The sequence below is a fragment of the Mesoplodon densirostris genome, chromosome 8, assembly GCF_025265405.1.
Source record: "Mesoplodon densirostris isolate mMesDen1 chromosome 8, mMesDen1 primary haplotype, whole genome shotgun sequence".
Lineage (NCBI taxonomy): Eukaryota > Metazoa > Chordata > Mammalia > Artiodactyla > Ziphiidae > Mesoplodon > Mesoplodon densirostris.
Window position 1 is genome coordinate 103,993,920 of NC_082668.1, and position 24,378 is coordinate 104,018,297.

Genomic DNA, 24,378 nt, shown 5'->3' on the forward strand with positions numbered 1-24,378 from the left:
TGTCTCCTGCTTTCTTTTTTTTACATCTGACATTAAATCATAAGCATTTTCTGACACTGTACCAAACTTTAACCACCAGTCTTTAAAGACAGCGTGCTGAAAGACAAATATTGTATGATATCGCTTATATGTGGAATCTAAAAAAAATGGTACAAATGAACTGATTTACAAAACAGAAATAGAGTTACAGATGTAGAAAACAAACTTTCAGTTACAAAGGAGTAAAAGGGGGAAAGGATAAATTGGGAGGTTTGGATTGACACATTCACTCTATTATGTATAAAATAGATAACTAATACAGACCCACTGTATAGCACAGGGAACTCTACTCAATACTCTGTATTGGCATACAGGGGAAAAGAACCTAGAAAAGAGTGGATATATGTATATGTATAAATGATTCACTTTGCTGTACAGCAGAAACTAACACAACATTGTAAATCAACTATACTCCAATAAAAATTAATTTTTTTTAAAAAGGGCTTACCTGGTGGCACAGTGGTTGAGAGTCCGCCTGCCGATGCAGGGGACACGGGTTCATGCCCCGGTCCGGGAAGATCCCACGTGCCGCGGAGCGGCTGGGCCCGTGAGCCATGGCCACTGAACCTGTGCATCCGGAGCCTATGCTTCGCAACAGGAGAGGCCACAACAGTGAGAGGCCCGCGTACCGCAAAAAAACCAAAAAAAAAACAAACAAAAAAAACAGCATGGTGGTCCAATCTACAAGCGCTCCATCATTTGTGTAACAGTCATCCCTGAATGGACATCAGGAGGCAGCCAGTCCATCACTATCATCCACAGCACTGCAATGGACAAGTCTGTGCTCACAGCTTTGTTTGCATTATGTCATTACAGGGAGATTCCAGAAGGGAACTTACTGAAACAAGGGGCTTGAATGTTTTGTTGCTAACCTTTCTCAAGTGGCGCGTCAAGTCCTCCCTCCCAGCAAACGGTGTCCATATAACTTCAAGGACCTGGCCTGACTGCTGTGTCAGTTGGCAGGGCTCACAGGGGACACTTGAGGGGCAATTCTCCAAGAGCCTCGGGTTTTCTGTTGCTGAGGTACCCCAAGCCCTGGAAATCAAGAAGAGAGGCTGGGAAGTCAGGGCACACTCTTCCTTGTCACATGTGTGGCCAGACTGGGCTCTCCCATGGCCTAGTGCTACTTCCACAATTCTCCTCAAGGTGCAAACAGTCCACTAACCTTTAAGGATGTGTTTCTGGATCCCAGCGATGAGGGACCTCTGCATGGTGGCTGGATCATGGCGACGTCTGTGGGGACCACTGGACGGTGAGGGGAACGACCCCCTCAGGGATGACTCCGCGGGAACCGTGCCCAAGTCTGAGAAAGACACTGAATTCCAGGAGCATGAAAAGATTCTCTCTCCAGATTTTCTTTCAGTTGCTCAGATCCCTGAAATGCTAGCAGAGGGTATAGATGGAGTTCAATAGAAACTGGAAAAGTTTTTGGATTTCAAAAGTCTTCAAACCTGTTTAAAGGAAGCCAGTCTACTAGCTTATTATGTATCTGGATTTTTGTGGGCAAGAGGAATGGACTTTTCTATGATTCAATATTCAAAATTTATGACTTTACTAGATATGGTACATCATAATCTTAGAAATTTTTCATTTCTGAAATTACTATTTTCAAAAGAATTTTATCAGAGAAAAAGATGTGGCGCAGTGGTTAAGAATCCGCCTGCCAATGCAGGGGACACGGGTTCGGTCCCTGGTCTGGGAAGATCCCACATGCCTAGGAGCAACTAAGTCTGTGCACCACAATTACTGAGCCTGAGCTCTAGAGCCCACGAGCCACAACTACTGAAGCTTGTGCGCCTAGAGCCTGTGCTCCGCAACAAGAGAAGCCACCGCAGTGAGAAGCCAGTGCATCGCAAGGAAGAGTAGCCCCTGCTCGCTGCAACTAGAGAAGGCCCACGTGCAGCAACGAAGACCCCAATGCAGCCAAAAATAAGTAAATAAATAGATAGATAGATAAATTTAAAAAAGAAAGAAAAAGAAATGTTCAATAATAATTGAACTCCACTTAGAATGATACAGGAAAGCCTTAGTTATCCAGTAATAATTCTGTGTATCTGACAGACATAAGACAGGATCTGGAAGGAGGCCATGAGAATTGGACTAATTGACATTCATTAAACCAGATTTTAAGTGTTATATAGTTTTATGCTTCTTTTCTAATTCCTACACATAGAAAAGAATCTAGACTAAACAAATTACAAGTTGGTGTTTATAGTGTCTTCCAAAATTTTAAATTACTTTACTGTCATTTTATTAGTAATTTGGGGACCTAGCACTTATATTCCAGAAAGAGAAGCTATGTAACCCAGAAATAATTGGATCCAGCCATCAGCCTGTGTTCTCATAACTCTTCTGCACTCTCCCCTTCTACCTCCCTGAAAACTCCTCCCCATTAACAAGACATGGAAAGTTTACTAATGGTCTCCTAAGAGAGACAGAAGTTTGGTTGGGATTGGGAAGGTGGGATTCACATTGCTCAGCACAGTTCTCCCCCAGACCCTCATCCAGGCCACCAGCTGACAATCGCCTCCTCCAAGCAACCAATCCAACCTCATTTTTGCTAGAGCCTTTCAACTCTCCACCTCCATGCTCTTCGGTCTCGGGTCCATACACCCCTCACTTGTCAGCAAACAAAGGGCAACTTGGACACTCCAGTTACCTGGATCCTCCTCAAGATGCAGGGAGCTCTGTGTGTGTGTGTGTGTGTGTGTGTGTGTGTGTTGTAAATAATATTTGCCTGCCACAAGTAAAAATATGAAAAGATGATGGAAGTTAATATTTGTATTATACACATTATAAATTTAAGTCCGAGGAAAAAAACAAACAAAAAAAGAATGTGTTTCTGACTTGAGCCAAAATGCCTCTATGGAACAACCTATGTTTCATTCCATTTCTGTCCAATGATCAAACCCATTGTAATATCACCGTAGCAACTAAAACAGAGCACAGTGAGTATTTCATTTCAGCTCTGCCAACACATCATAGAGCGACATGAAGTGGTTTGTTTCCTGGTAACCCTGATCTTCCCATCTGGTCTACAGCAACCAAGTTATCCACTAACACTATAAAATAACACAGCAGTAAGCATAGACCTCTGTGACAGAGTTACTGTTTAGAGAATTTTATAATTCTCGGTCTCAAAGCGAATGAGCATTTAATGAGTGCTTTTGGCGTACTGGCTTCATTGCATGTGAACCCATTCAACCCTCATCAAAAACCCTACAAATGTGGGGTGTTTATCCTCACTTCACAGTAAGAAAATTAAACCAAAGAAGTTAAGAAACTTGCTTAGGTCACATGGCTAAAAGTGGCAGGGGCAAGATTTGAATCAAGGTCTACCTGACTCCAGGGCCAGTGCTCACTGCACTACATTACACCACACCAACCCTCAAACAAACCTGGACTCCCTCTCCTCCCTCAAAGACAGATAAGACTTCCATTTTTAGAGATTTTTCAGGGAAGGTGCTTCTCCAACTTGCTCATCCTAGCTCAGAATCTGAAGGCGCTTTCACCTTTCATTTCTGTGATCTCCAAAGTGCAACGGCAGAGAAACATCTGGGGAAAAGCAGGGCTTAAATGTTTCCCCAGAAACAGTTATGCACAGTACAGGAGTGTAGGTCACAGAAAACATTCTATCTGGGTAGTTCAGAGTTTCTCAATCTTGGTACTATTGACACTTCAGACTAGATTATTGTTTATAGGGGCATTGGGAGGAGCTGTCTTCTGCACTGTGGGATTTTTAGGATTTTTAGCAGCACCCCTGGCCTCTACCCACTATATGCACTCCCCTGGTGGTGCAATCAAATTGTCTCCAAATATTTCCAAATGGGGGAAAAACCAGCCCCCATTGAGAACCAATATATAGCCCATAGGTCCAAGGGCAATTAAGGCTGGGAAAAAGAGGAGGCCAGCAAGAGCCAGAATGGAATGTCTTCCTGGAAGTGGTGACACCAAAATTGGCCTCCTAGAATGGCAAGAAAATATGGCTCAGAAGATGGGGGAGGGAGCAGGTACAGGGAAGGGGCTATTGGACTGTGTTCCCTAGAGGATCTTGGTTCTGACAGACCAAGGAAATGCCTGTATCATCAGGGAAGCCCAACTACTGCATCCTCCCTGGATCAGCAACTGTGAGATAGACATTTCCAGACGGGGTGAAGCTTAGATGCAAAGTCCTGATGGGCCAGGGGAGTGTCTACCCTCTCTGTCCAGGAGGAATGACTCATTTCTGACTGTACTTTATCATACCCTATCTGAGGGACACACCCAGAGGTTTGTCCAAGGGTTAGGGTTAGGGTTAGGGTTAGACAGCAGGAGGGGCACTGTTGGGCTGCACCCTGCAGGCCTCTAAGGCCTGCCCTTGCCCAGCTTTAAGACCAAAGGAAGAGCCCAGAGTCAACGACAGAGACATCAATTGTTTAATGGATGGGGGGAGTCTGAAGCAAGGTCCTGGAGTGACACCTCACTGTGTGCTGTGAACAGCAGGCAGGACATGGCGGCCAGTTGATAAGGGGAAATGGATGTCAGGAGGGCTCATTAGTTACCAGCAGAGGGACACGCCCCTCACTGCCTTTTTGATAAGAACAATCTTTAGCTGAGGCCTAAGGCAGGTATGTAGGAAGGTCAGTGAGGTAAGTAGAATATAGGTGAAGCAGGCACTGGTCGGGCAGGGGATGTACAGAGAGCAAGAGAACAGCTATCTTGAGTGGCCTGACCATACAGGCACAAAATGTGAGTCACTTTCTCCTCTCTGGAGAACTGTGGGCAGTCCAGTGAATAAATCTCAGTCTTGGGCTCTGACACTTAAACCCAGGCCACTGGTTGTAAACAGGGGAACCTCTGCCCCATAACCAGAATGATGGCATCCTGGTGACTAATATGATTTCCCTGGGGAGGTTGAAGTAGTGGAAGGGGAAAGCAAAACCTGATTATGTGGCAGCTCAATAACCAGCTAAAGGCTGCTGCTGATGCTGATTTTAATGATGTTAATAATACTTTGTCCAGCTCTTGGAAGAGGTTGTGGGTGAGAGGCCCATTGCTAAGAGCTTTATTTCGGAAAAAAGAAACATTAGGATGCTGGAATCTTCCCCCTGGCTGAAATGCTCTGTGTGCACCAAATGCTCTGTGTGTCCTCCTGTTCCCACAGCTGGGATACTCTTTTCAGCCTCACTCATGATTAGGATCGGCCACAGAATGAGGGTAAGTAATATGCTTCACTTCCAGGCCCAGCCCGTTAAAACCTCCTGTGCCATTCTGCACTGTCTCTCTCCTCCCCTCTGCTGGTGGCATGCAGAGCATCCAGGAGTGGATTCTGAGGCCCTAGGGGATGGTGGAGCCACAATGTGGAAAAAGCCTGGGTTCCTGAATGACTCCAGGGTGCAGAGTACCACGACTGACCCCACTGCCCATTTATAAGAGCAAGAAATAAGTTTTTTGTTTCAAGCCACTAAAATTTGCTGTTGTTGTAATAGTTAACCTTCCGTAATTAAAACACGATCCCTCTCCCATCCAAATCAGCCTTTGTCTTTCAAATACCATCACAAATACTCCACTCCCAGGAAGTTGGCCCTGACTGCTACAGTTCACTCTAGCCTCGCCCACCTTTTAATTTCTAAGGCACTCTTTACTCAGATCACATGATTTACCTGTTACCATGTATTTTTTTTCAGAGTAGGACTTCTGATGGATTGTAAGTTTCTCAAGGCAAGAATTATATGTTAGTTTTTCTGTATCTTCACACTGCCTGATAATAATAATGATAATAACTGATATATATGTATTATATATATATATATATTATGTCCCAGGAATCATTATTTATACATAAACACATTTAATCCTCATAACAACTCTATGAGATGAATGCTACTAATATCCCCAAGCACAGAGAGGTTAAGCAATTTGTCCAAGGTCACAAGCTAGAAAGTGACAGAGCCAGGATTCACACCCAGAAACTTGAGTAATGACTAAGCTTCCAGTAATTATACCATCTCAATCATAATTGTTTCAGGACCATTAGCTTGTATGTCCAGTGAAACTGCAGCCCCCTTTGGGTAGGGAGCAATGGTATTGATCCCATTTGTTCTAATACCTGAAGCTGGCAAGGTGGAGAGGAATTGTCACCCACCACTTGCTGGCTGAGGGAACTGCAGGTCATCTGGAAGCAAACTGTGTGGGCAGGGCAGGATTTGCTCTCAGTGCTGGTATGTATTTACCATCCAGAGCCCTGGAAAATGTGTCAAATAACCCAGGAAAACTCACTCACTGCTACTTTAAACTAGTTATGAAAAAAACAACTTTTTTTTCTGCATAGTCCCTAAAACTAGAGATTACAATTCCTAGTAACTTCTCCTAAATCTTCTTTTAATTTGTATCTTCTGTTAAATAAACCCAGACTATTAGAGACAAAAGGAAGTCCAGGGTCTTGAGGTGGCCCTTTGTGGAACTGTATTTGGAGATAGGACCTTTAAGGAAGCAATAATTAAGGTTAAACAAGGTCATTAGGGTAGAGCCCTATTCCAATCTGACTGATACCCTTAAGAGATTAGGACAGAGACATGAGGAGGGACAAGGCAGAGACAGAGGGAAAAGGCAGCTATTTACAAGCCAGGGAAAGAATCCTCAGAAGAATCCAAACTTGCTGGCACGTTGTTCTTGAACTCCCCACTGCCAGAACTGTGAGAAAATAAATCCCTGTTGTTTCAGCTGCCCAGTCTGTGGTATTTGTTACAGCATCCCTAGCAGACTAATATACCAAGTGATCAAGTTTAACATCTCCTGTGATATGTCATATTCATATGCTGTAATGAGAGGATATTTCACCTCTGTGGTATTCTTCCCCCAAACCCATAACCCCAGTCTAATCATGAGAAAAATATCAGACAAACCAAATCGAGGGACATTCTACACAAAGGGTCCCCAACCCTTCAGCCATGGACCGGTAGTGGTCCGTGGCCTGTCAGGAACTGGGCAGGACAGCAGGAGCTCAGCAGTGGGCAAGCAAAGTGAAGCTCCATCTGCCCCTCTCCATCGCTCCCCATTGCTCGCATTACTGCCTGAACCATCCCCCCCAACCACCGTGGGCAAATTGTCTTCCACGAAACTGGTTCCCGGTGCCAACAAGGTTGGGGACTGCTGTAATCTACACACTATTTTTCTAGGACGCCTCAAAACTGTCAAGATCATGAAAAACAAGGGACATTTGAGAAACTGTCATAGACCAGTGGAGACTAAGGAGACAGTTAAATGCAATGTGGTACCCTGGTTGGGGTCCTAGGGCAAAGAAAGGACATTAGTAGAAAAACTGTTGAAATTTAAATAAAGTTTAGGGACTTCCCTGGTGGCTCAGTGACTAAGAATCCACTTGCTAATGCAGGAGACACGGGTTCGAGCCCTGGTCCAGGAAGATCCCACCTGCCGCGGAGGAACTAAGCCCCTGCACCACAACTACTGAGCTTGCGCTCTAGAGCCCACAAGCCACAACTACTGAGCCCGCATGCCACAACTACTGAAGCCTGTGTGCCTAGAGCCCATGTTGCGCAACAAGAGAAGCCACCATAATGAGAAGCCCGCCTGCCGCAACTAGAGAAAGCCTGCTCGCAGCAACAAAGACCCGATGCAGCCAAAAATAAACAAACAAATAAATAAATAATATTAAAAAATAAATAAAGTTTAGAGTTTAGTTAATGGTATGTATCAGTGTTGGTTTCTGGGTTTTGACAAAAGTGATGACAAATGGTAATGTAAGTTGTTAATATTAAGGGAAACTGGATGAGGGATATGTGGAAATTAAACTATCTTTGCAAATTTTCTGTAAATCTAAAATTACTCCAAAATTTTAAATGTATTAAAAAATAAAAAATCCATTTTGAGTCCCTGCTTTGAATTGTTTGGGATCCATACCAAGGATTAGATTTGTTGGGTCGTATGATAATCCTATGTTTAACTTTTTGAGAGATGGCCAAACTTTTTCACAGAGGCTGCACAATTTTACATTCCCACTAGCAACTGTATAAAGATTTCAATTTCTCTATAGCCTCACCAACACTTGTTGGTTTCTATTATTTTGATTACAGTCATTCTAGTTGGTGTGACATGGTATCCCACTGTGGTTTTGATTTGCATTTTTCTAATGACCAATAACGCTGAGCATATTTTCATGTGCTTATTGACCACTTGTATTTATATCTTCTTTGGAGAAATGTCTCCTCAAGTCCTTTGCCCATTTTTGAATTGGGCTATTTGTCCTCTTGTTACTGAATTGTAAGAGTTCTTCATATATCTTAGATATTAAGCCCTTATCAGATATATGATTTGCAAAAATGTTCTCCTATTCTGTGGGTTGTCTTTTCACTCTCTTGACAGTGCTCCTTTGATGTACAGAAGTTTTTAGTTTGAACGAAGTCCACTTTATCTATTTTTGTTGTTATTGCCTATGCTTTCGGTGTCATATTTAAGAAACCATCACTAAATCTAAGGTCATGTAGATTTGCTTGTATGTTTTTTCTAAAAGTTTTATACCTTTAGCCCTTACATTTAGATCTTTGATCCATTTTGAATTAATTTTTGTATATGGTATAAGATAAGGGTCCAACTTCATTTTTTTGGTTTGTTGATGTCCAGTTTTCCTGTTACCATTTGTTGAAGAGACTGTTCTTTCTCCACTGAACAGTCTTGGTACCCTTGTCAAAAATCAGTTGGCTATAGATGTGAGGGTTTATTTCTGGTTCTCAATTCTATTCTATTGGTCTATATGTCTATCCTTATGCCAATGCCACACTGTTTTGATTAACGAAGCTTTGTAGTAAATTTTGAAATCAAGAAGTGAAAGTCTCCCACCTTTGTTCTTATTCAAAATTGTTTTAACTCTTCAGGAATTCCTTGCAATTGCATATATATTTTAAGACAGGTTTTTCCACTTCTGGAAAAAAAAAACACTATTGGGATTATGGTAGGGATTACATTGAATCTGTAGATAGATCATTTGGGGTAGTATTACCATCTTAACAATATTAAGTCTTCCAATCCATGAACAGGAGATAGCTTTTTATTTATTTATATCTTCTTTAATTGTTTTAACAATGTTTTATATTTTCAGTGCACAGGCTTCCACTTCCTTGGTTAACTATATTCCTAAGCATTTTGTTCTTTTTGATGCTCTTATAAATAGAATTATTTTCTTAATTTTCTTTTCAGTTTGTTCATTACTAGTGTAGAGAAAAAATTAATCTTTGAGTGTTGATTTTGTATTGCAATTTTGCTCTTCCTAGCAGCATTATTCACAGTACCCAAAAGGTGGCAACTATTGAAGTGTTCATCAACAGAAGAATGGATAAACAAAATGTGGTATATACATCCACTTGAATATTATTTAGCAATAAAAAAATGAAGTTCTGACACATTCTACAACATGGATGAACCTTGAAAATATGCTGAGTGAAATAAGCCAGTTACAAAAGGGCAAATATTGTACGGAATATCTAGAATAGGCATATTCACTGAGAACGAAAGTAGATTAGAAGTTACCAGGGGCTGTGGGTAAGGGAAAATGGGGAGTTATTGTTCAATGGGTACAGAGATTCTGTTTGGGATGTGAACATTTTTGGAAATATTTGGTGATGGTTACATAACATTATGAATGTAGTTAATGCCAGTGAATTGTACACTTAAAAATAGATAAAATGGCAAGTTTTATGTTATATATATATTTTTACTAATATAAAAAAACATTTAGGGCTTCCCTGGTGGGGCAGTGGTTGAGAGTCCGCCTGCCGATGCAGGGGACACGGGTTCATGCCCCGGTCCGGGAGGATCCCACATGCTGCGGAGCGGCTGGGCCCGTGAGCCGTGGCCGCTGAGCCTGCGCGTCCGGAGCCTGTCGTCCGCACCGGGAGAGGCCACAACAGTGAGAGGCCCACGTACCGCAAAAAAAAAAAAAAAAAAAAAAACATTAAAAAAAAAGGCTGTGAAGGTCACTTGGTCCAACCATGGTTCCAAAGCTGAACCCTTTTATGAGACAGTGGTAGTCTCTGCTCCCACACTTCCTGTGATATGGTCCCCACCACAAGCCAAAACCAAAACCAAAGCCAACTAAAACAAAACAAAAACAAAGAGTCCTTAACTTGAATAATTATTCAGCCACACGCATAATTGTGCGTTGAAGAGGCTTTGCTCAGGGCAGGGCACACACCTATGGTTTCTATAAAAGGCAAGACCAGAATCCATGAAGATATCTCTGCCTGGATCACTGGGCCTAGAGATGAGGCCCAATCATAGGAGGTTGGTCTGGGTAGCTTCCACACCATGGGTAACTGGAGACTGGCACTTCTGGTTTTCAAGTTATGGGCTGTAAGCTTTCAAGTTATGGACTGTAAGTTAGTGGGCTGTGAAGTTAATTCAATATGCTGACCTAAAACAATAAAACAGCCAGTTATTTTGCCAGCAAAATGTTCATTCAGGAACAGCAAAGAATTGCAGTCCACGACATGCAATCTATGGTGAACTGCAATCTCATCCAGCGAACAAAGGAGAGGTCCATTTTCTTTATAGAGAAAGGGGCATTGGGAGGGGCTGTTAAACGGAGTCCATTGGAGGAAACTGGGAGTTTGAAGTGTAGTGGCTTTTCATTGACTAAGGTGTGACCATTTCTCACTGGCTGCCTATTGCCAGGCAAGGAAAATTTCTTCCTTCCTCCTGCTGGGTAGTAAAGCAGTAATCTTCTTCCCCTTGGACATGCAAAGATATTCTTTCTGTCGGGTCTGTAACTGATGTGGAGCAGTAAGGCATAAGAGCTCCCCTTTCTGACCTTCTGACTCCATTTTAAATGATGCTTCTGCTTATCAATTTTCACAGATATAACATGACAAAATTAAATAGAGTTGTATAGGAGTTATCATGTGGAGCAAGAGTAAATGTTATGTGTTTATTAAAAACCTTAAAAGCTTATTCCTACCCTCTTTCCTTGTCCTCCCTTCCCCTGACAGACAACCAATATTTTGTTTTTTATACATTTTTCAAATTTAAAAGATATAGTTACAAGTAACAACAAATATATGTTCTCCTCCCCTTTTCACAAAAGATGGCATACTGTTTTGCACTTTGCATTTTTTCACATCTTAGAAATCTTTTATATATCAGTACATAAGGGAGTTTTCTTGTTTTTTATTATAGCTATGTAACAGTCCATTGTACAGGTGTATCATAATTTTGTGATCATTCCTGTTTGGACATTTAGGTTATTTCCAGTATTTTTCAAATAGTGCTGCAATGAATAACTTTGTACATACATTATTTGCACATAGTAAAGTATATTTGTAGGATACATTTTCTGAAGTGCAATTGCTAGGCTAAAGGGCATATGCATTTGTAATTTTTATAAACATTGCTAGATTGCTTTTTGTAGGGAGCTACACTAACATACTCCCACCAGCACCCTATGAGAGGGCCTCTTCCTCCATAGCCTCACCAATGGAATGTTATCAGATTTTTGCAATCTGAGAAGTGAAAATTAGTATCTCAATATAATTTTAATTTGTTTTTATCTTACTTTAGGATATATTTTCATGCATCTTAAAGCCATTAAGATTTTCTCGGGACTTCCCTGGTGGCACAGTGGTTAAGAATCCAACTGCCAACGCAGGGGACACGGGATTGATCCCTGGTCCGGGAAGATCCCACATGCTGCAGAGCAACAAAACCCATGCACCACAACTACTGAGCCCGCGAGCCACAACTACTGAAGCCCATGTGCTTAGAGCCTGTGCTCCGCAACAAGAGAAGCCACCGCAATGAGAAGCCGGTGCAGCATAACGAAAAGTAGCCCCCGCTAGCTGCAACTAGAGAAAGCCCACGCGCAGCAACGAAGACCCAACACAGCCAAAAATAAATAAAGGAATAAATAAATTTATTTTAAAAAACCTTGTTCCTTATAAAAATGTTTTTCTCTTTTGTGAATAGTCATATCCTTTGCCCATTTTTCTATTGAGTTATTAGTCTTATTGATTTCTAGGGGCTCTATATTCATTAGGGAGATTAGCCCTTTGGTCTATGATATGAGTTGAAAAAAAATTTTTTTTAAACTTCCGAATCATTTATCTTTTGGTTTTGATAACGGTGTGTTGATTTTGCCACGCATATGTTTTTACACTTATTTTATTATTTTTTAAAGTTTTTATGTTTAGTCAAAATTTTCAGCCTTTTATGGCTTTTAGCTTTCAATCTTTGTTGGAAAGTTCTTTTCCCTCTATTTTTATGAAGGAATTCTTAGGTTGGGTTTTTGTTTGCTGTTTTGGTTGTTCACATAAATAATGCTATACCATTTATAGTATTCTATGACTGTTTCGTTCACTTCATATATTGTGGAGATTCTTCCATGTGAGAGCTAAAGACTCAATTCAACTGTATTAGTGGCGGTGTGCAGTGCCATGGTACTGATGTTTAGTGATTCATTAACCACTATTAATGGGCTTTCAAGTGAGTCCCACTTTTCAGTATTACAAACGACTTGGCAGGACGCATCTTGCATGTGTCCTAGTGAGTCATGAGGCTGGGGTGTGAGAACAGTGCGCTGACCTGGAGAGCAGGCTTAGAACGCACTTGTTTCTTTCATTTCTTCACCGGCAGGGCCCTCTAGTGGCTCAAGCACAAGAAGGCAGGTCAGACTTGGAGACCTGGCTTCTCTGACATAGAATAATGAAATTAAAGGGCCTTGAAATCCTCTGATTCAACTCCCTCATTTGACACAATAAGCTGAGAGCTTGACCCAGAACCCAGATCTCTGAGCCCCCAGTATGAAGCTCTGCCAGTGCCAGGCTGTTCTTTATATTGTGTAACATTTCACTCCCAGACATGTTCATCAAGTTACAGTGTCTCAAAAGGCTGGCCAGATAAATCTTTTTTTTTTTTTTTTTTTTTTGCAGTACGCGGGCCTCTCACTGCTGTGGCCCCTCCCGCTGCAAAGCACAGGCTCCGGACGCGCAGGCCCAGCGGCCACGGCTCACGGGCCCAGCTGCTCCGCGGTATGTGGGATCCTCCCGGACCAGGTCACGAACCCGTGTCGCCTGCATCGGCAGGCGGACTCCCAACCACTGTGCCACCAGGGAAGCCCCAGATAAATCTTACATATCTCTGGGTTATCAGCCAAGGGAAAGAGAGTTCTAAATGGCTGCAAGCTCACTTCTCCCTTCCTCTCTTCTCTGTCCTTAGTATCCTTGGTGGGAAAAACAGCCTCCCCCGCTGAGAGCCTCTCTACCACCACCAGCATGGACCAGCTGTGCTGGGACTGGAGAGAGGAATGAGAATTGGAGACATGGTGGTCTCCACGATGCAAGGCAGCCAAGACTCAGAAAAGCACATCTGTGCTGCTCCAGGATTTCTCCACCGGGGGCTCTGAAAGACAGCTAGCTGGTGAAAAGGGACTCTGGAAAACTTTCCTGGAGCTGTGTTTGCATTTATAAGCACAATGCTTTAACTAAGACTCTATGTTTATTTCAAAAAGTTTGTCCTGTCTCACTAAGTTAATGGCTTCTTGAGTACAAAAAATAGATCTGACACTTCCTTACAGCCTTCTGGGGCTCCGCACAGTACTGTGTGTTCACTCCACTTCTATCTCTCCATTCTCCAAACCGCCAGGACAGTTAGAATCACGGCTATTGGTCTTGTACCTTTGGTGAAATTACAAGATCTTTATTCGCAGGATTTGCACTGGGTTCCCTTCCATGTAATCTCTTCCTGGACTTCTGCCCTCTTCACCTTGCCTTATTACACAGGTACAATCTCACCCACTCTCTTTAGAAAAGAGCTTAGATCCTGGGGCCTCTTCTATTAAATGGAAGGAAATGAATATTTTAAATTTGCATTTTGGTTCCGGGCACCATTAATTCCTTTCTCTTATAATTCTCACAACAGCCTGAGAAGATGTCATTCTTACAGCTGAAGGGGCAGACTTGGATTTCAAAGCTGGTTTCCACTATGCAGGGGAAAGAATGTCCATGAACTCTCTTGCCAGAAAATGACAATTTCCAGAGAAACCATCCCTCTCTCTTCCTTCTCTTTTCATATCCTTCTCTGGAGCCTAGAACTGGGTTCTGAAAGGGTTCCAGGATTATCAAAGCTGGAATGTGGCATCACTTAAAGGCATTTTGAGAATTCATAGCAAAGCTAGCATCAGGGAATTCACATATCTCAACTCCAAGGTAGGAGATGGACCTTTCAGGGCACCACATGAGGCCTTACAGCAGGCTAGGTAGGCCCAGAAATCCAGTTCAAGATGTATGCTTTGTCACTAACAAAAGGCCCTAATTCTGCAACTCTATACCTGCTGGGGAACATTTGCTTATACCTCCTCTGGCCCTCCTCCAATCCAAAGGTAGTGACATTGCCCTTTTTATTTAAGAGAAAAACAAAGAAGCAAGGAAATAGACTTTATTTGGGGTATTGCAATAGGGAGAGCACACCAGATATGAAGATCAGAATGTCTAGGTTGTGTGGTTTTCTCTTAGGCTTTCATAGGGGGGAAGGTGGGATGATTTATAGTCGGGATTGATTTGCAATCAGAAGTTTCAGTCAGTCAAGTGAACAGAAAATATTTATCTCCGTATCTAGCTCGTTTTAGAGGGCAAAGATTTGAACAGGAAGTTTGAGGATCCGAGTCCGCCCTTACAAGCAGGTTCAGAAAAATGGGGAAAGGTCTTTGGCCTTGTCACGGGTAAACAAGGGGGTCTTCTGTAAGTCTTACAGGACTCATGAAAAAGGGTGGAGAGTGAGTTTTACCTAAGAGATAGGGACAAGGATAGTTCTTTACAGTGAGCCGTTCTGGGAACACTGACAGGTCAGGAAGTTTCTAACCACTGTTGTTTCCAGGGGGCATATAGTGCTCAAGTAAAGTTCAACAGTGTGACTTCCTCAAGATTTCATTAGGGGGGACTCTTCTGGAAGCAAAAACCTGTACTTCGTATTGTTGACCAAATGGCTTTTTAAGATGAAATTTAAGTCGTTATTTTTAAAGAGAAAGGAAGAAAAATGCCTTGAAAAGAGGCCCTTTTGATCACGCCACTTGGTAGCTCAGCGTACCTCGCCAGGTTTTGAACTACAAGTCCCAGAGGGCAATGCGCCACTTCCTCCCCGTACTAAGGGCGGGAATCAAGCGCCTCGCTGCATGATGGGAACGACAGTTAATTTCCGTATGATGGAAAATTTAATTTTAGCGGGTCTTCATTTTTCCGAAGAGTAAATTAGAAGGTCCTCAAACAAGGCGCGGACGGAGAACCCATACAGTAACATTATCATCTCCATGGGGAACGGACCAGGTTCCTCCAAGGGAAGGTTTTAACCGCAGCCGCAGCTCCCGCTCAATTTTCCCAGGAGTCTCCCTTCCGGTCGTGTCGGGCGTCATTACCGTTGCGCCTTCTCATTGGCCGGATGACAGGTGATGGCGCCTGCGCACTGAATTCTTTTGAGGGTCGTGGGCAGGCGCCATTTTGGCCCTAGAGGTGCTTCTGGGAAGTAGTTCGGTGACCCACACACCTTGCCAGCCTTCCGGGTACGGCCTCGTCTGCCCGGGCTTTCTAGGTCGAAGTGTTCGCGTCTGCAGCTGTTGCTGCCTTACTCTCCGCAGCCTCCAAGGCCTCTAATCGGGCGGGAGCCTCTGAGCACCGGGCCGCGCCGTCGGTGGTCACAGCGCCGGGAAGGTGACGGGGGCGGCGCGGGGCGCAGACACTCCCCGCCGAGAGCCGCCTGCCATGGACTCGGAATATTACAGCGGCGACCAGTCAGGTGGGGCCCGGACCTAGGGGACAGGGCTGGGGGGCGGAGCGGTCACTTGGCCTGGCTTGGCCTCGCACTCCCGCGGGGGAGGGATGGGGAGGGGAGGGATGCCCCGGAGACTTTCCCTCCGCCGACTGGGTCTAACGTGGAGTGAGGCTGAGCGATGAGAGCCCGCCGACGGACTGCGGCCCCCGAAGTTAGAACCTCGGAGAGGGGATTCTAGAGGGACAGCTATCTTCTGAATCGGCGAAGGACGTTGCTGCAATAGAGAGCCACTTCCATACATCAAACTTACTGTGTGCAAAGTACGAGGGAAGGTCTACGGATGGGGGATTTTTTTCAGGAGAGTGATTTTCGAGAATCCGAGGGAGTTAGCTGTTCAGTGGGGTTGCAGGATCTTATGTAGACTTTTCACTAGGAGTTGGGAGTAGTTTGATCTCGCCTGCAAACTAGTTTCTCCCATTAAAGAACACGTAGGACCCGTATTTGAGTTGTATACATATTTTAGAATAAGGCGTGTTCCTCTGGGGCTTACTAGCGATTTTTGTACCTTTCCTTCACCTTGAGATCTTTCCCCTTTCTCCTCACTGAAGTTCTCCTTTCTTTTCCTGTTTAGTCTGTAAACACGGGGCCCCCCTCTGCTAACACCGTGCTAGCCACCGGAAATCCAAAGACGAATAAGGCAGAACCTCGTGGGGAATAAAAATGTTACTTTTGCTTTCCTATTGTGTCCTAGTTCCATTGAGTATTCTCTATCAAAAGGGCTTAAATAATTTTCTAAGCGTTAATTACTCCGTTGTGTTTTGAGTTCACTTCGATTATTATGTGACGGCGAATAGTAGTGACTGCAAACACGTTTCCAAACACATACTGCTGTTTTGCTTTAAATGATTTCCTGATGATTTCAAAATAGTTGTCAGTTCATTTGTTTTTAAATTACTTTTAAATAAGTAATCATATGTAATATGTGTATATAACGTGCTGAAAGACATGAAAAGTGAGCAATTTCCTGACTTTTCATTTTTTTTGCCATTTTTTGACGTTCATCCTTGTATTCCTAATTTATGCTATCTCGTTGCATCATTTTTAAGCATTGTGTAACGACTTCCTATTATGCTAGGACAGGGTCTTAGCCTCTTCTGTGCCCTCTTTCCCCCATATTCTAACCATTGAAGCATAAGTTTTCGTTACACTTCAGAATTTTTTATTATGACTATATAATAAGAATATTAAATATTAAATATATATATTCTTTACTCCTTAGCTAAGTAGAGAAGCTCATTAGTATGATACTGATTTCATTCTTACACATTTTTTTGATTTTCCTGTAGTTGAGTGCTTCATTTTTAAAAATTTATTTATTTTTAGTAAACTCCTAACCAAGGCTTCCCATATTCTCCAACAACCCTAAATTCCTCTCAGTACAATTTTACTTTGTATTTTTAAAGTATTGGTTAAAGATAGGTAGCAATTAGTTTTATAATAGTATAGTAGTATATGCTTTACTTTAAGGAGTTTACACTATTTCTGGACTGGAGTTCCTTGTGCTCTTCATTCATAAATACTGTACCAGACAGTTTTCTGGGCTCCAGGGATTCAGCAGTGAACCAAAAATCCCTGTTCTTTTGGCCCTTTCATTCAAGCGAGGAGAGAAGCACATTAAACAACACTAACTTGGAAAGTCATGTAGTACATCAGAAGGTGGTAAGTAAGTGCTATGGAGAAAATCGACTCAGTTATTTTAACATAAAGTTGAAATAAAGTGCACACTATTAGTTTGTTGACTTGGTCCTTAGTGATGTTTATTAAGCTTCATATTCCTTTAATGATATATTCTCGCTGCCACGTGTCAACAATACAAGTTATGATTGTTGGTATTTATGTAAGTATTGTCTTATTCACAAATTAGCATCATTAGTTATGCTTCATCAGTGCTCTTACACTTGTTCTTGCTCTTACATTGTTCTTGATTCATTGTGTTCATTTTGGTTGTAGATGTCATCCATCTTACACTTTAAGTGGGTTTTTGTTTTATTTTTAAGCAGATGATGGTGGCGCTACCCCAGTACAGGATGAACGGGATTCAGGGTCAGACGTTGAGGATGATGTAAATGAGCAGCACTCTGGATCAGACACTGGAAGTGTAGAACGTCATTCAGAGGTATTGGCTAAACAACATCTTTGGGGAGGCTTTTCCCTTGCATATTCTATGAGACCTGTTTTATTTAGGAGTTGTAGAGACCCTTTCTTAGGGTCTAGGCTTCAAACCCTTCAAAAATGATAGAGAACTGCTTTAAAAGTAAATAAATAGGGATAGTCTGGTTACTTATGAAATCACAGGGAAATAAGTATTGATTGAGTCCCATTTTGGATATTAGGCAGTTTCAACTGTGCTTATTGATTCAGAAACTAGGCCAGGCCTTTGATATTTGACTAGGCTTCCCCATTCCCAGAATGTCTTAGTGGGGCAATGCGGATTTGCAATCTGAAGAAACATCAATTGAAATAGAAAGTTATGGTGGTATCACATATTAAATTTATATGATTTTAATTTGCTTCCTTGGTTATACAGTCTGTTCTGCACAATGTTAACAAAGTAAAATTGGGACTTTTTCAATAATTCAGCTGTAAGTTTTTGGTAAACACAAACTGAAACGTAGGAATGATAAAGATGGCCAGTATACCATATTTTGCTTGACTACACATGCACAGAAAATTGTCCAATTTTAAGTAGTAGATGCAGTTGTTAGAGACTGTATTATTGACTCTGTCCTTTGACATATCACTAGTATATTCATATATCCAACAAATATTTTTTGAGCACCTGCTATGTGTCAGGCTCTTTTGAGTGACTAAATGAGGTCCCACTGCCACAAAAATCCTCTCCTTGGATTTATTTTCCAGCAGGGGGAGAAAGACATTAAACATGCACTTTAAAAAAAAAAATTTTTTTTTATTTTTGGCTGCATTGGGTCTTTGTTGTTGCACACGGGCTTTCTCTAGTTGCGACGAACGGGGGCTACTCTTTGTTGCGGTGCGCGGGCTTCTCATTGCAGTGGCTTCTCTTGTTGCGGAGGACGGGCTCTAGGCGTGCGGGCTTCAGTAGTTGTGGCACACGGGCTCAGTAGTTGTGGTTTGTGGGCTCTAGAGTGCAGGCTCAGTAGTTGTGGCGCATGGGCTTAGTTGCTCTGCGACATGTGGGATCTTCCCAGACCAGGGCCAAATCCGTGTCCCCTGTATTGGCAGGCAGATCCTTAACCACTGAGCCACCAGGGAAGCCCTACACACTTCTTTTTAAAAATTGTAGTTTGTTAGGAGGTGATAAATGCGGTGGAGAGAGGAAAGTTTGAACAGAGTGAAGGGTGCCAAGGTGGAGGGCAGGCTTTGGTGTTAAATAGGGAGGTACGCATAGGCCTTATTGAGAAAGTGACATTTGAATCAAGACGTGGAAGGAGGTGAAGGAATAGCACGTGTCTATGTAGGGGATGGACATTCCTAACAAAGATCTAAGGTGGGAGCCGTTGTGGCTAGAATAAGTAGGGGGCAGGTGAGATCAGAAGTGAGAGGAAGGCTTATCTTTTAGGTATTTTGACGTCGTTCAGTGTTTGGTGTACTCTTAAGCATTAAGACTAAATTCTAATTAATATGTAATTGATAGGTAGCAATTATTTGATAACATAAACATTGTTACAGTTTATTTAGTGTATAATATCTTTTTTTTTTTTACAATCAGACTTTTTATTTTTTTATTTTTATTTTTTAAATTTTTATTTATTTATTTTTTTTGCCGCATGCAGGCCTCTCACTGCTGTGGCGTCTCCGTTGTGGAGCACAGGCTCCAGACGCGCAGGCTCCAGACGCGCAGGCTCAGCGACCATGGCTCACGGGCCCAGCCGCTCCGCGGCACGTGGGATCCTCCCGGACTGGGGCACGAACCCGTGTCCCCTGCACCGGCAGGCGGACTCTCAACCACTGCACCACCAGGGAAGCCCAGTGTATAATATCTTAACTTTACATTTTGGAAAACAGCATCAGGAGATTGACTGATGGCTTCATGCTTCAGTTATAAATGTATAAATGTAGTGTTGACTTTCTTTTTTTCAACTACTTTGTTTAATGAGGTGGGTTCTAAATAAATAAATGTGCATGTTGAAAATTTGGAAATCATATAAAAGTTTAAAGAAGAAAATTGAAGTCAGCATACTCCTGTCACAGAAATGACTATTAACTTTTTTACATTATTTCTCCTGCATTTTTATTCTCCTTATATAGAACGTATGTATACGTTTTAAGTTACTTGTGTTTTTACTATATATGTTACGTATCAATATAACATTTTTATCTCTTCACTTAACATTATACTTAAGTATTTCCCCATGTCGTTAAAGATTCCCACCAAGTGTAATTTTTTTTTTTTTTCCTGCGGTACGCGGGCCTCTCACTGTTGTGGCCTCTCCCGTTGCGGAGCACAGGCTCCGGATGCACAGGCTCAGTGGCCATGGCTCATGGGCCCAGCCGCTCCGCGACATGTGGGATCTTCCCGGACCAGGGCACGAATCCATGTACCCTGCATCGGCAGGCAGACTCTCAACCACTGCCCCACCAGGGAAGCCTCCACTAAGTGTAATTTTTAATGGTTGCAAAATATTTCATAATATGGATGGACTATTATTCAACAGTTTCCTGATTATTAACATTTAGACAGTTTAGCTATTATAAATGAAGTCTGCCATGAACATATTTTTGTGCTTTTCGTAGATTTTCCCCTCCAGGAGGGTTATCCTCATTTGCTAAACTTCTAGTGGTTTGAGTGCCAATTGTACCCTTGAAAGAGTACAGTCATATTACATGGAGCAGTGCAGGTTATAGCCCCCAAACTTAAAAGATGTGTATTAGTTTCCTATTGCTGCCATAGCAACCTGATACAAATTTAGTGGCTTAAAAAAACAGAGATTTGTTTCTTACAATTCTGGACGTCAGAAGTCAAAGTGGGTCTCACTGGGTTAAAATCAAGGTGGCACCAGGGTTGTGTTCCTTCTCTAAGGGAGAATCTGCTCTCTTGCCTTCTCTAGCTCTACAGGCCACTTGCACTCATTGGCATATGGCTTCTTCCTCCATCTTCAAAGCTAGAACGGTAGCGGTTTTAAATCTCTCAGACCCTTTGCTTGTGTCCTCACATGTCTGTCTCTTACTCTGACCTTCCTGCCTCCCTCCCATAAGGACCCTTTGTAATTATACTGGGCCTACTCAAATAATCCAGGGTAATCTTCCTATCCTTAATTACATCTGCACATCCCTTTTGCATATTTACACGTTCTGGGGATTAGGATGTGGACATCTTTTGTGGGGGCATTGTTTTGCCTGCTGCAAGATGGTACTCACAGCATGATTTTTCCAAATAATGCTTTTCCCGTTTGCATTTTGGAGTTCAGGCTAGTTGTGGTTTGTTTTTTAATTCATTTTATGTATAGTACTCATTTTGCATGTGTTTCTTCAGATCTCTGAGGAAACTGTTAAAAAAGATCAAGATAATATTTTAAAACTTAACTCAAAAGTCAGGATCAGTAACAGTGCTTTACTGGTCCATATTGGAGCCTGAAGCAAAAGGAAAACTTAGTCGTATGTATGCTAGTATTTAAATTCTGATATTTTGTTCATCATGGATTTTTGTGTCAAATTTGACGTTTAAAAAATCACCTTTTTTTTTTCAGATATCTTTGTTGAGATAAATTTACATACCATACAATTCACCCATTTTAAAGTATGCAATTCAGGGGTCTTTAGTGTATTCACAGTAGTACAGCCATCACCATAGTCAATTTTAGAATATTTTCATCACATTGAAAAGAAACCCTTTAGCTGTTACCTCCTTATCACCCCCACCCCCCAACCCCTCCTTGTTCTGGACATTTCATATGAATGGAATTATATAACATGTGGTCTTTTGTGACTGGCTTCTTTCACTTTCACTAATGCTTTCAGTGTTTATCCAAGTTGTAACATGTATCAGTACTTCATTCCTTTTTGTGATCAGTAATATTCCATTCTTTGGATATACCACGTTTTATTTATCCATTTGTCAATTGATGGACATTTAAGTTGCTGCTCCTGTTTTTCACATTTGCTGCATCAGTTTACATTCCCACCAACAGTGCACAAGTGTTCCCTTTCCTCCCCATCCTCCCCAACACTTGTTATTTCTTGTCTTTTTGATAAGAGCCGGTGTGAGGTGATTTTGTAGCTTTGATGTGCATTTCCCTGATGATGATTGATCTTTTCATGTGTCTGTTGGCCACCTGTATGACCTCTTTGGCCAAATGTCTGTTCAGATCCTCTGCCCATTTTGTTATTGGGTTATTTATTTTTTTAATGTTGAGCTGCTATGCAAACTTTTAGTTTGATATATAGTTCCTTTGTTTACTTTAGCTTTTGTTTCCCTTTCCTGAGGAGACATATCCAAAAAAACATTGCTAAGACCAGTGTCAAAGAGTGCACTGCATATGTTTTCTTCTAGGAGTTTTATGGTTTTGGGTCTTACATTTAAGTTTTTAACCCATTTTGAGTATACTGTTGTATATGGTGTGAAAGTAATCCAGTTTGATTCTTTTTCATGTAGCTGTCCACTTTTCCCAACACCATTTATTGAAGAGACTATTCTTTCTCATTGTATATTCTTGGCTCCTTTGTTGTAGATCATTTGACCATATATGCATGGGTTTGTTTCTGGACTCTCTATTCTGTTCTGTCGATCTATGTGTTTGTTTTCTCTGCCAGTGTTAACACTGTTTTGACTACTGTAGCTTCGTAATATAGTTTGAGATCCGGGCATATGATGCCTCTGGCTTTGTTCTTTCTCAAGATTGTTTTGGCTTTTGAGTATCTTCTGTGGTTCCATAGAGATTTTAGGATTATTTATTCTAGTTTTTTGAAAAAGTCATAATTTTGAAATGGATTGCATTAAATCTATAGATTGCTTTGGGTAGTATGGTCATTTTAACAATATCAATTTTTCTAATCCATAAGCACATAATAGCTTTCTTTTTATTTGTGTCTTCAATTTTTTTTATCAGTGTCTTACAGTTTTCAGTGTACTCTCTGTTAAATTTATTCCTAGATTCTTTTATTCTTTTTGATGCAATTATAAATAGGATTGTTTTCTTAATTTCTTTTTATAGTTCATTGTTAGTGTAAAGAAGTGCAACAGATTTTTGTATATTGATTTGTATCCTGCAACTTTACTGAATTCATTGATTAGTTCTCTCAGTTTTCTGGTGGAGTCTTTAGGGTTTTCTCTATATATTATGTCATCTGCAAATAAAGACCATGTTACATCTTCCTTTCTGATTTGGACGCCTTTTCTTTTTCTTGCCTAATTGCTAAGCCTTCCAATACTGTGTGGTTATAAAAGTGGTGAGAGTGGGCATTCTTGTCTTGTTCCTGATCTTAGAGGAAAAGCTTACAGCTTTGCACCATTGAGTGTGATGTTGGCTGTGGGCTTGTCATATGGCCTTTATTATGTTGAGATACATTCTCTCTTTACCCAGTTTGTTAAGAGTTTTTGTCATGAATCACTGTTGAATTACTTTTCTTTTGCATCTGTTGAGATGATCATGTGATTTTTAGCTTTCATTTTGTTAATATGGTATATCACATTGATTGATTTGTGGATGTTGAACCATCCTTGCATCCCTGGAATAAATCCGATTGACCATGGTGTATGATTCTTTTAATGTATTGCTGAATTTGGTTTGTTAATAATTTGTCGAGGATTTTTGCATCTATGTTCATCAAGGATATTGGCCTGTAATTTTCTTTTCTTGTGTCCATGTCTGATTTTGGTATCAGGGTAATGCCGGCTTCATGAAATGAGTTTGGAAGTGCTCCCTCCTCTTCAATTTTTTGGCACTCTTTGAGAAGGACTGGTATTAATTCTTCTTTAAATGTTTGGTGGAATTCACCAGTAAAGCCATCTGGTCCTGAACTTTTCTATGTTGGGCGGTTTTTGATTACTGATTCCATGTCTTCACAGTAATCAGTCTATTTAGATTTTCTGTTTCTTCATGATTCAATCTTAGTAGTGCGTATGTTTCTAGGAACTTATCCATTTCTTATAGATTGTCCACTTTCTCAGCATACAGTTCTTAGTTTTTATGATCCTCTGTATTTGTGTGGTATCAATTGTAATGTCTCCTCTTTCCTTTATAGTTTTATTTCTTTCCGTTGTCTTTTTTTTCTTGGTAAGTCCAGCTAAAGGTTTGTCTATTTGTTTAACTTTTGTAAAAAACAGTTCTTAATTTTATTGACCTTTCTATTGTCTTTTTAGTCTCTATTTCATTTATTTCTGCTCTGATTTTTGTTATTATTTTTCTTCTAATAATTTTGGGCTTAGTTTCTTTTCTCTAGTTCCTTGGGGTGTAAAGTTGTTATTTGAGATATTTCTTTTTTTTTTAATGTAGGCATTTATTGCTGTAAGCTTCCCTCTTAGAACTGCTTTGCTGTATTCCATAAGTTTTGGTATGTTATATCAATATTTCCATTTTCATTTGTCTCAAGATATTTTTTGAATTCTTCTTTGACTCG

The 24,378-nt window shown here is 41.3% G+C and overlaps 1 protein-coding gene across 5 annotated transcripts in view; it reads left to right on the forward strand.

Moving 5' to 3' along the window:
• The first annotated feature begins 15,503 nt into the window (after positions 1-15,503).
• The window catches only part of IWS1 (interacts with SUPT6H, CTD assembly factor 1), a 48,325-nt gene continuing 39,450 nt past the window's right edge, over positions 15,504-24,378 (forward strand). For 3 of the 5 annotated variants that reach the window (XM_060106702.1, XM_060106704.1, XM_060106705.1), the window contains exons 1-2: positions 15,504-15,807; positions 17,841-17,959. In XM_060106702.1, the coding sequence (XP_059962685.1) occupies positions 15,774-15,807; positions 17,841-17,959 (153 nt within the window). In that variant the 5' untranslated portion in view covers positions 15,504-15,773. The remainder of the gene's footprint in view (positions 15,808-17,840; positions 17,960-24,378) is intronic. The other 2 variants (XM_060106703.1, XM_060106706.1) reach the window with 1 other exon arrangement.